Consider the following 14,968-nt stretch of genomic DNA (forward strand, 5'->3'; position numbering starts at 1 on the left):
TTTAATGTAACTATTAATTGAATAATCCCACAATACACCATTGTATGGACAACATCAGGTAGGAACAGACAGTTTACTTTTTGTATGCCACCATTGACATGGAATCTGAAAAACCATCACTGGCCATTCTATTGTCCCTATCATCACACTGTTTTCTATGGTGTGCCAACGTGCCATCATCACATTGGTGATAGTTTATAGTGGCTTTCACATAGTGCCTTGAATACAGTAGAATTCTGTTGGTAGGTATTAGGTATACAATTATGAAGTATAAAAGAAGATGTAATAATAAAAGTCAAATATACACTATTGAATAACAATGAAGGTTGTGATCAAAATATAAGAAAACTGAAACAATTAATTTAGAAAGTTCTCTCATTAGCAATAGTTTTATACAACTGTATGGTAACAAACATAAGAATTCTACTTTGATCTATAAATTAAATAAACGTAACATACACTAGTAAATGTAAAATTATTATGTTTTTTACCCATATTTATTTGGAGCACAATTAATTGTCCATAGCATATCGTCGTGTCCATTCCTTTGCATTTCTAATTGCTTCTGATTCATTTATTTTCCATAGTTCTGCAACATCATTAGCTAATGGATCATCTGGATTTGGAGCACTAAGTAAGGCCTGAATGGATAATAAAACTGTACGAATTTGTAGAGCTGGACTCCACTTATCTTTTAGAATGTCAAGGCATATTCTACCAAGTCTATCGATGTTAGGATGATATATTTTAGTTATAAATCTTACTTTAGGTGCAGACATGGGGTAATCTTCAGGAAGAAATAATTCTAATTTAAAAAGCCCCCCTTCGAATGGGGAATCCTCGGGGCCCGTTACGATTACGTGAAAATACCGAGCGTTACTATCATCCGGTACAGCACTAATTCCTGGTACGGGTTCAGCCATTAAACGCTGAGTTTCTTTAATTATTCTGCGTGGAAGGGCTGCCATTTTTTACTTATCAGTGTCGATAATTTTATTATTTTTGTGTCCACAAATTATAGCACTAGAACATAAAATCCTATCTGTATGAATCAGCACTTCGTCTAACACAATTATTCTTTCATTATTTACCTAAATCTACTTTTATCTAACAACGACGGGTGATCATGAAATCAGACATATCTACCGACGTTTTCATTGTGCTTCCTATAGGCCAAAAACTATCGATAATAACATCGATTCTATCGATGATTCCACTTTTCAACATCATCGGCAGTAGATTTGACTTGACTAATAATTATTCAGCCATTATTCTTCATAATATAAGCAGTTTTCTTTAAATTTTTCCAATAAACCATTCTATGTACTATTTCCTCATTGCTACAAAACAAGTTTATATTTAAAATGTAATCGTTTGAAAATCTCTAAAATTAGAATTAAATCAACATAGACTGCTTTTTTGTAGGGGAAATAAATGTTTATTAAAACTTCTTATATTTGAATAAAATAAAATGAACTTCAACTTATAATTATTATTAATATGATTAATAGAAACCTTTTGAATTATCTCTAACTATCGATAATCCTGACTATCGATAGTTTCCGATTCCTAAGACTACGGCGATTTTGATGAAAACGCGCAGGTTTGAAATATTTGTAGGGGCGCCATATTTGAAAACCGTTTGTGTATATTTAATAAAATCAAATTAAACATTTTAAAATATATTTATATTATATAAAATATTACTTTGTAAGACAATTACAAAGAATTAAATATTATAATATTCTTTTATACTTTTGTACATGGTATCAACTGTTATTAAATAGAACCAACATGACACGGGCCGGTACTTTCTGTCCCGGGTTAGCTAACCGGGGAGTACCGGCCCTAAGAATAACAGACTTAATAAATGCAATTATAATTATTACCTATAATTATGATAATAATTATAACTGCATTTATTGAGTCTTTTATTCTTAGGGCCCAGGGGCGTCATTTGGGCGTCCAGGGGGGGCATTTGCCCCCCCGGCCCTGAAAATGACTGAAATTTACAAAAAAATACATCAATATTCATCATAACATCATATATAATGTATTGTATATATAGTGCTTGCCCCCCCCCAAACAAAATTTCAAATTACGCTCCTGTTAGGGCCAGTAATTTCTGTCCCGTAAAATTAAAATCTTAGATGTGTATGTTTGTTATTATTAACATAGCCAGGGTCGTACTTAGTTGACGCATTGCCGTTGATGCAGTTGACGTACCTCGCCGTAGTTACCAATTTGAGATTACTTTGTATGTCATTAAATTAATAATACAGTATATATCGTGGGCATACTGGGAAAATCCACTAACTCACAAAAGTAAAGTTTTGAGAAAAAACGCATTTAAACATTTTTATACGTTATGGCCTATACCTCTTAAAAATCGGGTACACTGGCTGCTGTTCAAGTTTTGGTACCTGGATATGATTTTGAAGGATGTTACCCACAGGTGGTGTGCACATAATATGTGCACACCGCATATATATGTATATTATATGTATGTCGAGCCATTATATGGCAGTGTCCGTGTTTAAAAGATATTTCTGCTTGTAATACATTAGGGCGGGCCATATGGTTTATTTTTCGTTGTTTTAAGGTGAAGGGATGTTGGGCTTGCTAGCCCACTTGAGATTGAAACCTTTGATAATAATGTATTGCAGTTTTAAGGAATGTGTAGATATTGTATATGTTTTTAAAGTTAGTCGAGTTTGTAACATTCATCGGATAACATCCAAATAAAAACTTTGTTTTAAGCTACACTTGCGTATTTTTAATAGGGGTAATTTTCTGTAATCGAAAGTTATTTTCTATAATTTAATTTCGAAGCTAGGGATCTTTGCGTAAAGTAACTCGTGGGCATCCCAACGTAACATTTGGCGACCGTGATAAAGACTTTTATACGGGTGTGCTTATTAAAAGTTAGTTGTTTCCGCTTATTTTAGTGTAAACTTTTTTCCGGTGAATAAGTTCGTTAGTCGTGAGGCTCGGCCGAAGTTATTACCTTTTTAAGCGAGAAAATATGGCATCAGAATCAGAAACAAAACGCCGAACTGTGCTTCGTACTGCTTTTACGAAAGCTGTTAATGTTTTGGACAATTTGTTATTTGAAACGGTGGACACTCGACCCTGGCAACAAATTAATGTACAGTGGGAACTTTTACAAGTTAAGTACAATGTTTACAAGTAAGTAAAAGGATAGATAGGTACAGCACACGCTACTATGAACTTAAGTACAAAGGTGATGACTAGACTTAGGCAAATATCGTGGGCGTACTGGGAAAATCCACTAACTCACAAAAGTAAAGTTTTAAGAAAATCGCATTTAAACATTATTATACCTTATGGATTACCTCTTAAAAATCGGGTATACTCGTATACTGGCTGTTCAACTTTTGGTACCTATGGATATGGTTTTGAAGGATGTTAACCACAGGTTACCAATGGTAACAGTGGTTACATGGACGCTTCGCCAGTGTGTACATCGTAATTACTCTTTTTATTGTTAGAATTATTGATACTAAAAGAACTTTATAAAAACATAGTTAAATCTAAAATTAACTTAAGTGTAAAGTTCAAAATTTTTAAAATTCAGCAAGAAATGTAAGCACGTCCCCGATTTTTTATTATCTATTTATTTTAAAAATGCAAAACCTAAAAATATTTTTTTAAAACGAGAGTATTTTTTATATATATAATAGATTTCTACGGCTTCGCCGCCTCTCCATACCCAGCTTGCAACTTTTTCTATCGTAACACATATCTTCATCTAATTGCCTCGAATCCATTGCCTCCTGAATATTGTCCCTCCAGCTTCTCCGTGGTCGTCCTCTTTTTCTTCTCTCCGGTGGAACCCACTCTAATATTTTTCTCGGCCAACGAGGCTCATTCATTCTTTATATATTTGGAAAAACATTATTTTGTTCATGAAAACTTAGAAAAAGATGGAGTTTGTTGATTTTCTTTGTCATTGAATGTGCCGATTTAAGCACGGTGGATGACGAATTTGGAGATATAGGGTTTTTCCTGTTAACATATTGATGATTGTGGATTTAATGGTAGTAAAATGTCAAAATTGAAAAAATGGAGTTAGTGGATTTTCCCAGTACGCCCACAATATGCAAATTGCATATTTTGCATATAAAGCATAAAAAATGCAAAAATTTCCAATTTTGCATATTTTTATATAAGTGTGCATAAAGTGCATATAATTTTAAATTTTGGTTGTAGCTATACATATATTTTTATATTACTGTAACAAGTAGCTTGGAAATCTCAATATTTAATTTTATTTTATAATCTCTTGGTACATATTCAAATTTTGGGTACCTGAATGTAGTAACTAATAAAAGAGCGGCTTATTATTATGTACACAGTTTTGTCACGTTTTGGTTACAAAGGTTCCAAAATCAGCCAGTTTATATCTCTAGGTAAAAATTTTTATTTTGACGGCCCATTTCGCTTTTGTTGTAAAATAAGCTGTGAACACGTGTCTTCGTAATTGTGAATAATTATTGTGCTTTGAAAATGCCGCAAATAAACAGTTCAGTGCAGTGGCGGTTTCTCCATAAGTGCACATGTGCACGTGAACCCCCAAAATTATTTTTACACCAACATTCATATAATATGTAAAATTTATCATTTCTATAAATAACATTTTAATCTAACTATACAGTAATTGAAATTCGAAATAACAGATCCAAGGAGTTTATAAGTATATTTTGCGAGGCCTTAGACTGAACCCCTCGTTCACCGCTCACGGTGGTTCCTATCCCAATGACTTTTCATACGGCAAAATACAACTTACAAAAAATATCGTAAATATTTTTTAATTACATGCATATTTTCTAGATACACGTGCATATTTTTGGGTAAAATACTGCGTATTTATGCGCATATTGCATATGGTTTGTTCAACAGTATATGGTTTGAGTGCAATTAGTGCGGTCGTAAATATTATTAAATTTATCTGACCTGCCCATTGTTAAGACCCACCCGGAGCGATAAGCCACCGAGGTAGACAGAGTTGGTCTTTTGCAATTAACACTGACTAGACGGTACTCCCATAATAAAGCCTAAAATAAATTTTACCTGAAACCGGGCCTTTTATACTATTATCGGTTAATCCGGGCTGTTTATAGTGGTAACTAATTGAACTTAACCATTTACTGTTTAACATACCATACCTTTTTATTTGCATATTTGCCTAAGTCTAGTGATGACAGACCCAGTTTAGTAAGTTCAGAGTCATCAAACGTAAAAGGTAAGCGCAGTTTTAAATTACCTCCAATCGAATTAAAGAAATATTCTGTAGACTTGATAGATTGGCTTCCATTTTGGTCGCAGTTCAAAGTACTGCATGATGATCCATCAATTGATTTAAACGACAAAATAGCTTATTTGAGAGAAGCCACTGTAGACGGTAGTAAGGCCAGACGTTCAGTGGAGAGTTTCCCTGCAGTAGCCGATAATTACTCAAAAATTATAAATAGTTTGAAGTCTATGTTTGGCAGAGAGGATCTCCAGATTGAAGTATATATTAGGGAGCTCGTTAAAGTTAATTTTGAGTCGAGTTTCTAGTAGTTCTTGTAATGTTTCTGCACTCTATGATATGATAGAAAGTCAACTTCGTTCACTAGAGACCTTAGGCATAACTTCTGACAAATATGCTGCAATATTGTATCCCCTTATTGAGTCATGTTTACCGGAGGATATGATCAGACTATGGCATAGATCTTCACAGTTTTTAAGGCCTTCTGGTTCTGTATCCATGCACAATGTCGAATAATCTGCAAAAGTTACAACTTTGGAGACAAGATTAAGTGGGCTAATGAGTTTTTTACAAAATGAAGTTTAAAATGAACAAAAAATTAATTTAGCAACGGAAGGTTTTGGTTTATCGACTGAAAATAAATATAAATCCAATAACCTGGTTGAAAAGAAGAATATAAAATTACCAAAGCAAGGAACTGATCAGCCATTAGCGACCGGTGCTGGGTTGATAAATGATGAGGTTGGCAGGTGTATTTTTTGTGAAGGACAGCATGACAGTACCAATTGTTTTAAAACACAAAAATTGTCTATGGAAGAGAAACGACGAACATTGTCAGAAAAGAAAGCCTGTTTTCGATGTTTGAAAGTAGGACATTCTTCGAAGAAATGTAGAGGACGTTTGAATTGTATTTTGTGTTGTAAATCCCATGTTGTTTTGATGTGTCCTGATTTACCTGTTAACAAAATTGATACATTGACCTCAAGTATTAGCCACTCGGAAGAAAATAGGACTGAGGATCAGACGCTTGCGAATTTGAATAATACACAGGTTTTTTTTACAAACTCTGCGAGTAAATAAAAGAAGTGCACATGGTACTAAACAAGTAAGGGCACTCATTGACACTGGATCGCAGAGAACATATCTTTTACAGCGTACCGCACAAGAAATAGGTTTTTCTGCTAAAGGAACGGAAAATATCGTACATACGTTATTTGGCGTTAAAAGTACTTATGAACAACGACATAAATTATACAATGTAACTGCGAGTGAAGGAGTTTACTCTTGTTCATTTGATGCCTTAGATCAACCAAAAATCTGTGCAGATGTCTCTCCTGTTTATCATCACGGCCCTTGGGTTGAGGAACTTAGTGACATGAATATTTCGCTCAGCGATGTCGGACCTACAGCATCAATTGAGATTTTGTTTGGAGCTGATGTTGTAGGAAAATTGTTTACAGGGAGGAAATATCAGTTACAGTGTGGTCTTGTAGCAGTTGAAATTTTGTTAGGTTGGACTCTTATGGGCAAGGTGCCGGCAGTTGCTTCTAATTTCAGAACATCTATGATGTCGATTGCGTTGTTTGTTGATAGTTCTTCTGTAGCGAAACTCAAGGAGCTTGATATTATTGGGATAACCGATCCTGTAGAAAAATTGACACGAGAGGTGGCGGCCAATGTAGCTAAGAATTTTTTCGATGAGACTATCCGATGTGAAAACGAAGGTAGGTATGAGCTTATGTTACCTTGGTTGAACAAGCATCCTTTAATTTCAGATAATTTAGTTGTCGATAGAAAAAGGTTAGATACTACTTTAAATAAGTTGAAAAAGTCCAATTTGTTTGAATCGTATAATTTAATATTCAATGAGTGGTTGAACGAGGGTGTGATCGAAATAGTAAATAATCCCGAGAAGAATAATTGTGTGCACTATTTGCCTCACAGGCCTGTTATTAAAAATACTAGCGAAACCACGAAAATTAGGCCAGTCTTTGATGCAACATCTCATGAACAGGGTCGTCCTTCTTTGAACCAGTGTTTAGAGGTAGGGCCTAATCTTATTGAACTTATTCCTTCTGTGTTATTACGGTTCAGACAACAAAACATAGGTGTTGTGTCGGATATTCGAAAGGCTTTTCTTCAATTTTCTGCACATTCGAAGGACAGAGATTTTTTGAGGTTCCTATGGGTAAAAAATGAAGGAGAGAAATTTGTATTTCGACATAAGAGAGTTGTTTTTGGAGTCAACTGTAGTCCATTTCTTCTGGGTGCTACTATAGAATTTCATTTAATAAAGGCGCTGGAGAAATGTTGTAATGATATGCCGTACTCTAAAAATACAATTGAAAGGCTTATGATTGGGTTCTATGTAGATAATTGTGTGACTAGTGTTACCGATGAGAATGAGTTGAGAAAGTTCGTATCAGAAGCAACTGCCATCATGGAGGAAGCTAAGATGGATTTGAGAGGGTGGAAATCTTCTGGTAGTACAAAAACAGTTGTCCCTGTTCTTGGTCTTCTCTGGGACTCCTCAAGAGACACCCTAAAAATCAATGGTGAAATTTTTTAGGGAGTGGTCGGAAAAGAACCCATAACTAAGAGACTGATGCTTTCTATAGCTCAGAGTATATTTGACCCTATTGGTTTTACCTGCCCAGTATCTCTGTTCCCTAAACTGTTGCTGCAGAAACTTTGGGAAAAGCGCCTGGGATGGGATACACCAGTCGAGAATGACATGGCTGAGGAATTTTGTCAATGGGTTACTCATCTTCCCGAACTGTCGAGTATTGAGATTCAACGTTGGATCCAGGCTGGGCCCATTGAAGCTGACCATTGGAGTTTCCACACCTTTTTAGATGCAAGTAAGAAAGCTTATGCGGCCGTAGTGTTTTTGAGAGTTCTTCGGAATGATGGTGTTTCGATTTCTCTTGTAGCAGCTAAGAGTCGTGTGGCTCCTTTGAAGAAGATTTCTATACCTAGATTGGAACTGTTGGCAGCCACTATTGGTGCTAGACTTTATCAGTCAGTCAAAAGACAATTTTTGTCAGCATGTTGAGTCTTATTTTTGGAGTGATCCCACTACTGTTCTTTCTTGGATTCAACGTAAGGATGACTGGTCTGTTTTTGTTTTTAATAGAGTTCAGGAGATTAGAAATTTAGCCAATGCTGAGTGTTGGAAATATGTGCCTGGTTCTCTCAACCCTGCCGATCTTCCATCAAGAGGCTGTGGTGTTCGGCAATTGTTCGAATCTCGATGTTGGGAGGGCCCGGAATGGTTGTACAGAAACGAAAATGATTGGCCCCAACAAAAAGTAGAGGTCGATGAAGAAGTCGGCACTGAGAAAAAGAAAAAGCCATTTCGTCACTATTGAATATGACTTCCGACGATTGGTACCTGTGTTACTTTTCTCAGTACACAAAACTGTTAAGAATGATGGCTTGGGCGCTACGATTTTTTTATAATACGAGAAATTCAAATGGAAAACTTACAGGCGAATTGGTCGCGGAGGAAATCGACAAAGTAGAAATGTTTGTGTTGAAGCTAGTGCAGAACGAAGCGTTCGGTTCAGATACGAAACGAATTTCCTCGTTAAACACGTTTGTCGATGAATTTGGACTTATACGTTTAAAAACTCTCGTTACCGAGAGAATTGACACGGAAGATTTTCGTCTGCCTATCTTACTTTCAGGTGAACATTTTATAGTGCGCAAGTTGATTTTGAGCTTACACAAAAACTCTTGTCATGTTTGTACATAGGGACTGCTTAGTTTGCTCCGCGAAAAGTATTGGACTTTAGGGGGTAGACGGATTGTGCGGTCCATTTTAAAAGAATGTGGTGTGTGCAAGAGACAAGATGGGAAATCGTTCGAAGTACAAACGCCTTCATTGCCAGCCGATAGAGTTCGAGATGCTACAGTCTGCAGTGTTTGAGATTTCCGGGGTGGACTTAGCTGGGCCTCTTTACTTGATATCGGACGAGAAGGCATGGATTTGTTTGTTCACTTGTGCCGTTTATCGCGCAGTTCATCTGGAACTCGTTACCTTCTTGTCAACAAAAGTTATTGAACTTTGACCCGGTATAGATAATCAGGTGCCGTTAGTTCGTGTTGCGATGGCACAAGGCCGACTTCTGAGACCATTGCAAAGTCTTTACCCAGTGGAAGTCGTGGAGGCAGTTACTGCTTTCGAGAATATCCAGGGTATTACCCTACGGGATGCGGCTCCAGAGACAGTGCCTCAAGAGAACGGTTGGCAGCTCCAGGCTGACGAAGAATCAAGTGAAATAAGTGCGGGAGTGACAAAAAGCAGAGCACTCGATTTAAATGAGAGATGTACGCGAAGTGGCCGGGTAGTTAAAACTCCTGTAAGATTCAAGTGACATTTTCCTGACTTGATTTTTCATGATTCTGTTTGCTTTTTGATATTTTACGTTTCACTTTATTTGACATTTTGTTGTAATTTTTCGTGACTCTTTGTACTTTTTGAGAAATTTTGTCAAATTTCCCAAGGCGGGAGAATGTCGAGTCATTATATGGCAGTGTCCGTGTTTAAAATATATTTCTGCTTGAAATACATACGGCGGGCCATATGGTTTTTTTTCGTTGTTTTAAGGTGAAGGGATGTTGGGCTTGGGGAGCGTTCAAGTATTACGTAACGCGGTTTTTGAAGATTTTTGACCCCCCTCCCAACCTGCGTTACGTAATACTTGAACGGCCCCTTGCTAGCCCACTTGAGATTGAAACCTTTGATAAGAATGTATTGCAGTTTTAAGGGATGTGTAGATATTGTATATGTTTTTAAAGTTAGTCGAGTTTGTAACATTCATCGGATAACATCCAAATAAAAACTTTGTTTTAAGCTACACTTGCGTATTTTTAATAGGGGCAATTTTCTGTAATCGAAAGTTATTTTCTATAATTTAATTTCGAACCTAGGGATCTTTGCGTAAAGTAACTCGCGAACATCCCAACGTAACAATGCACATGAAAATATTTGGAAAAACAATATTTTATTCATGAAAACTTAGAAAAAGATGGAGTTAGTTGATTTTCTTTGTCATTGAATGTACCGATTTAAGCACGGTGGATGACGAATTTGGAGATATACGGTTTTTCTGTTAACATATTGATGTTTGTAGATTTAATGGTATTGAAATGTCAAAATTGACAAAAATGGAGTTCGTGAATTTTCCCAGTACGCCCACGATATATTCGTTGATAATACTAGGCTGTGTTTGGAAAAATCATATTCCTAATCCCAACTACTTAGATTTTTTCTATGCATTTTTAAATGAATTACTTTTTCATCAGGTTTTCTATCTACGTCTATACAGCATGTCCATCTTACTATGTCACTATGTCCCTTAAGCTTGTCACGCACACGGGGAGCTATATACTTTAACATACCTATACCTATTATATAACTGTCATATTAATAAAATCGAAAAAGTTCAGCGTAAATTCTTACGTTATTATGCTTATAAGATGCATCTCACTGGTCAAAGTTATGAGTCTTTACTGCAAATTATTCGACTTGACTCATTACAGAGTCGTCGTCAACATAAAGATCTTTGCTTCTTATATAACTTAATTCATGGTCATAAATTCTGTATCCCACTTTTAAATAAAATTGGTCTACATGTACCTTCAAGAACCACCCGTTCTGTGACCACCTTCCACGAGGTCATTAATCGCACAAATTATGGTTCAAGTTCCTATCTCTCTAAAACTATTAAATTAGCAAACACATTATCTCCGCAAATTGATTTCTTTGTGAACGACTTTACTGCGTTTTCCACACAATTACATTTATACTTAACTTAATGTTCTAATTTCAAGACTGATTTGTCAACTACTGTTACTGTTATTGTCTTTGTTCTAGGATAAGTTGTATTTGTCAATTTCAAAATGTTCAGCTCTCAATTGTTAAATGAGAGCAAGTAATTTTATTCTTTATTATTGTTTGTTATGTATTTACCAATTTTGTACCTACTAGATCTTATTTTTCTAATTTGTGTGACATTTTAATTTAATTTTATCATGTACTAATGGACTTCGGTCCGTAAATAAATAATAAATAAATAAATTATATCTCAGATTGCTTACTATAGTAATGAGTGAGCCTGCATACAAGGAGCCATAATATATATTATGCAGGTTCACTCATTACTATAGTGAGCGATATGAGATAGTGTGGCTCCCCGTGCTTGACAAGCTTTATTTCGTAGTCGTATCCTCTCTTTTCTCTTAATGAACACCCGGTATTATGACACTTCCAAAGCAAAATATGGATTATGAAATCTAAAATGAACTGTTGGTCAAATATAACGGATTTAACCCTTAAGTACTAACACTTCGTCTCTCAGACGGCATCGCTTGTCGAAAGTGGAATATCTCCCTTCCTAGAAAATTTTGAAGGTCAACCGTTTATGACTTTTCAAGTTGGGTTGTTCTTTAGTAGTATTGAATTCGGAAATTTGCGGCAGATTGTTGTTCGAAAGATATTTAGGCTCAAAGTGTGATTTCCGTCTAATAGACGGAGTGTTAGTATTTGTGCCTAGTTCGTCATTACACATAATGTGCCCCAGTTCGTCAAGAAACATCAAATAAGGGAATAAGGACCCTGAGGAAACTCTTTTGAATTGGTTTGGTGATGTAAAAGACGACATAAGCGAAGTGGAATCAATTTGTGATGAAAATGTTGCCACTGACTACCTGTTCGATCCATTTAAATATTTGATTGATTGTTCTCCGGTTTAAAGCACCACCCTGTATTCAAAAATCGTTTTAATAAGTAGGAGTTTCAAAAACGCTGAATGGACACATTCTTCTGCTCAGACAAATACGTTCTGTTTTGATAATAATTGCGTCATTGTTTTGTTGAATATACAAAACCTTCGCTTATACGATATGGGAAGAATTTAACCTTGGTAGGTACCGGGAATTTTCGTGCAGTAAGCGTCGTAAAAGATTCAGTGTTAAAATGTGAATTGACAAGTCAAGATACGGGCGATCACATTTTAGTATTCATAGAATATTTCCGGGATTCATCTCCAGTAAATAGGGAACTTTTTAAGATACCGCGAGTGGTAATAACAAGTTCGATAATAAATACTGTAATGCACGTTTGACATTCCGGGTTATGGTATTTACTATCATTTTAATTATACGCGGTGTGTTAGAACTATCCATTTTAGAGATATACGGTTAATTTTTGGTCATTTAATAATTTTGCAAGCTGTTAACTCTTTCTGACTTAAAGCTAATTATAGAAAGTAAAAGTACAAAGTCTTTTATTTAAATTCGAATCTCGGGGGTTTGTCTTAAGATCGGGTAGATTTTTAGAGGCCCCCACATTTTGTGGCGACCGTGTGGACAGGACGGCTTTGAGTTAAAAGTTAATCGTGTGTGCATACGAGGTGTGGCGAAAAAGTGTATCGGGGATCGCTGAACTCCATCACGTTTCGCTTCTAGTTTTTTCGGTAAACGTGTGTGTGTAGTTTGCAGTGAAAAATGGATAACAAGGAAAAGCATCGCAAAGTGCTTCGTACCACTTTCAGCAAAGCAGCAAAAGAGTTAGAAGACCTATTAAAAGACTAAAAAGGTGAGGTACGACAAATCAAAATATCCTTAGATCTATTACGACAGAAAATGGAAGATACGGGATAGATGAAGAAATTTATGATCTCCTGTTAAACGAGGATGCCAGTGAACAAGACCTGTTGAAGGAAATGGAAGACAGTGACAGCTACATCAGAAAGTTTGCGGACCTGAGTATACAGTTCGAGGAACGGGTTAAACCAAGGATAGCTGCGTCCGTGGAGGATGAGGTGGCCTCTGGGACAACTGGTAAGAGCACAGGGAGCCTACAAGGTAAGCGTAAATTCAAATTACCTATGCTAGAATTCAAGAAGTACGATGGGAACATTAAAAGCTGGTTGCCTTTTTGGTCACAGTTCCAAAAGGTACATCATGATTTAGACATAGACTTAAGCGATAAAGTTGAGTATTTAGTTCAAGCTACTGTACCGGGCAGTAGGGCAAGGCAACTAGTTGATAGTTTTCCCTCGACTGGAAATAATTACACTAAGATTATAGACTGTCTAATTTCGCGTTTTGGCCGCGACGATTTGCAGATCGAGGTATATGTTCCGGAATTGCTTAAATTGGTAATAAATAATACTTCGTCTGGCAATAAATTAGACATTTCTTTATTATATGATAGGTTAGAGACTCAGTTAAGGGCTTTGGAGACACTAGGTATTAAATCGGATAAATACGCGGCTATGTTATTTCCTTTGGTCGAATCGTGTCTACCCGCGGATTTATTAAGGATATATGGCAAAGATTTCCGGAAGATGTTGGGTCACAAACGTCTATTAATAGTGCCGGTATTTCCACCACAGAAAATCGACTCAAAAGCTTGATGCAATTTTTGAAAAATGAAGTCGACAATGAACAGCATGTTTCCTTAGCGATCGAAGGCTTTGGCGTATCAGGTACTAAGTCTGGAAATTCTAAACGTAATGGTCCGAAAAAGAGGATGCCAGAAGAGGAAGAACCCCACTTTCCTTCGGCGATGGATCTAATGAATTCCCATAGTACAAATCATAGATGTGTATTTTGCGAAAATGCACGCGAAAGCAGCCAATGCTTCAAGGCTCAGAAGTTGACTTATGACCAGAGAGTGAATATTTTGACAGAGAAAGGTGCTTGCTTCCGCTGTTTGAAAATTGGACACAATCTCGAAGATGCCGTGGTCAATTAAGTTGCTTACTTTGTCACAAACCACATGTGCCCCTAATGTGCAGAGAACTTTCGATGGGCAAGGCAAAAAAGGAAGAGGAAAATAAGATAGAGAATGATGGTCAAGCTGTGCCGAAAATAAATCAGTCATTGGCCAATAGTGCTACTACTAATGTTTTTTTGCAAACTTTGCGCGTCAAAATGAACCACTAAGGCAAGACGCGAGTTGTACGCGCCTTAATAGATACCGGAGCTCAAAAGACGTATATTCTGAGGTCCACTGCTAGACTATTGGATTATCCATGTAAACGACAGATTAACCTTGTACATGGATTATTCGGAGGTAGCGAGCTAGCACAACAACATGATTGTTATGACGTTAACTTGAGTTATAATAACTACAGTTGCACATTTGAAGCACCAGATCAGCCCGTAATTTGTAGTGATATTTCTTCCGTATTTAATGGTCCCTGGATGGAAGAACTGAAGAGGCAGAATATAGAGATAACAGATTCCGGTGATACATCTCCTATAGAGATTTTAATAGGTGTAGACATTGCAGGAAAGCTCTATACCGGAAGAAGGCATATTTTAAGATGTGGACTGGTAGCTGTAGAAACCTTATTGGGCTGGACTTTGATGAGAAAGATACCTTTAGATCAACAGGACAATCGTACCGCGACAACGGTTTCACTTTTTATTAGCAACGCGTCGATTAGTCAACTGTGGGAGTTAGATGCTTTGGGTATCAATGATCCGGCTGAAAGGAAGACAAGGGAAGAAACAGCGCTAGCAGCAAAGCAACTTTTTTTGAGACTGTTGCAACAGATTCCACAGGACGATATGAAATCAGACTGCCATGGTTAGAAGGACATCCGGTATTACCAAGTAACTACCAGATGGCTAAGAAAAGGCTAGATACCACGTTAAAGAAGATAAACAAAGATG

At 36.5% G+C, this 14,968-nt stretch overlaps 1 protein-coding gene across 1 annotated transcript; it reads right to left on the reverse strand.

The window, feature by feature from the left end:
• Positions 1-261: 261 nt before the first annotated feature.
• Positions 262-1,175, reverse strand: LOC126878672 (ubiquitin-conjugating enzyme E2 N). The gene has a single exon (XM_050641523.1). It carries the CDS (start codon positions 966-968, stop codon positions 513-515), a length of 456 nt encoding a protein of 151 aa, XP_050497480.1. The 5' UTR covers positions 969-1,175; the 3' UTR covers positions 262-512.
• Positions 1,176-14,968: the final 13,793 nt, after the last annotated feature.

The sequence above is a fragment of the Diabrotica virgifera genome, chromosome 10 (genome assembly GCF_917563875.1).
Source record: "Diabrotica virgifera virgifera chromosome 10, PGI_DIABVI_V3a".
NCBI classification, from domain to species: Eukaryota; Metazoa; Arthropoda; class Insecta; order Coleoptera; family Chrysomelidae; genus Diabrotica; species Diabrotica virgifera.

Bases quoted from the DNA above. Each gene is read 5' to 3' on its own strand.
- LOC126878672 (XM_050641523.1), bottom strand. From the start codon at position 968: ATGGCAGCCCTTCCACGCAGAATAATTAAAGAAACTCAGCGTTTAATG.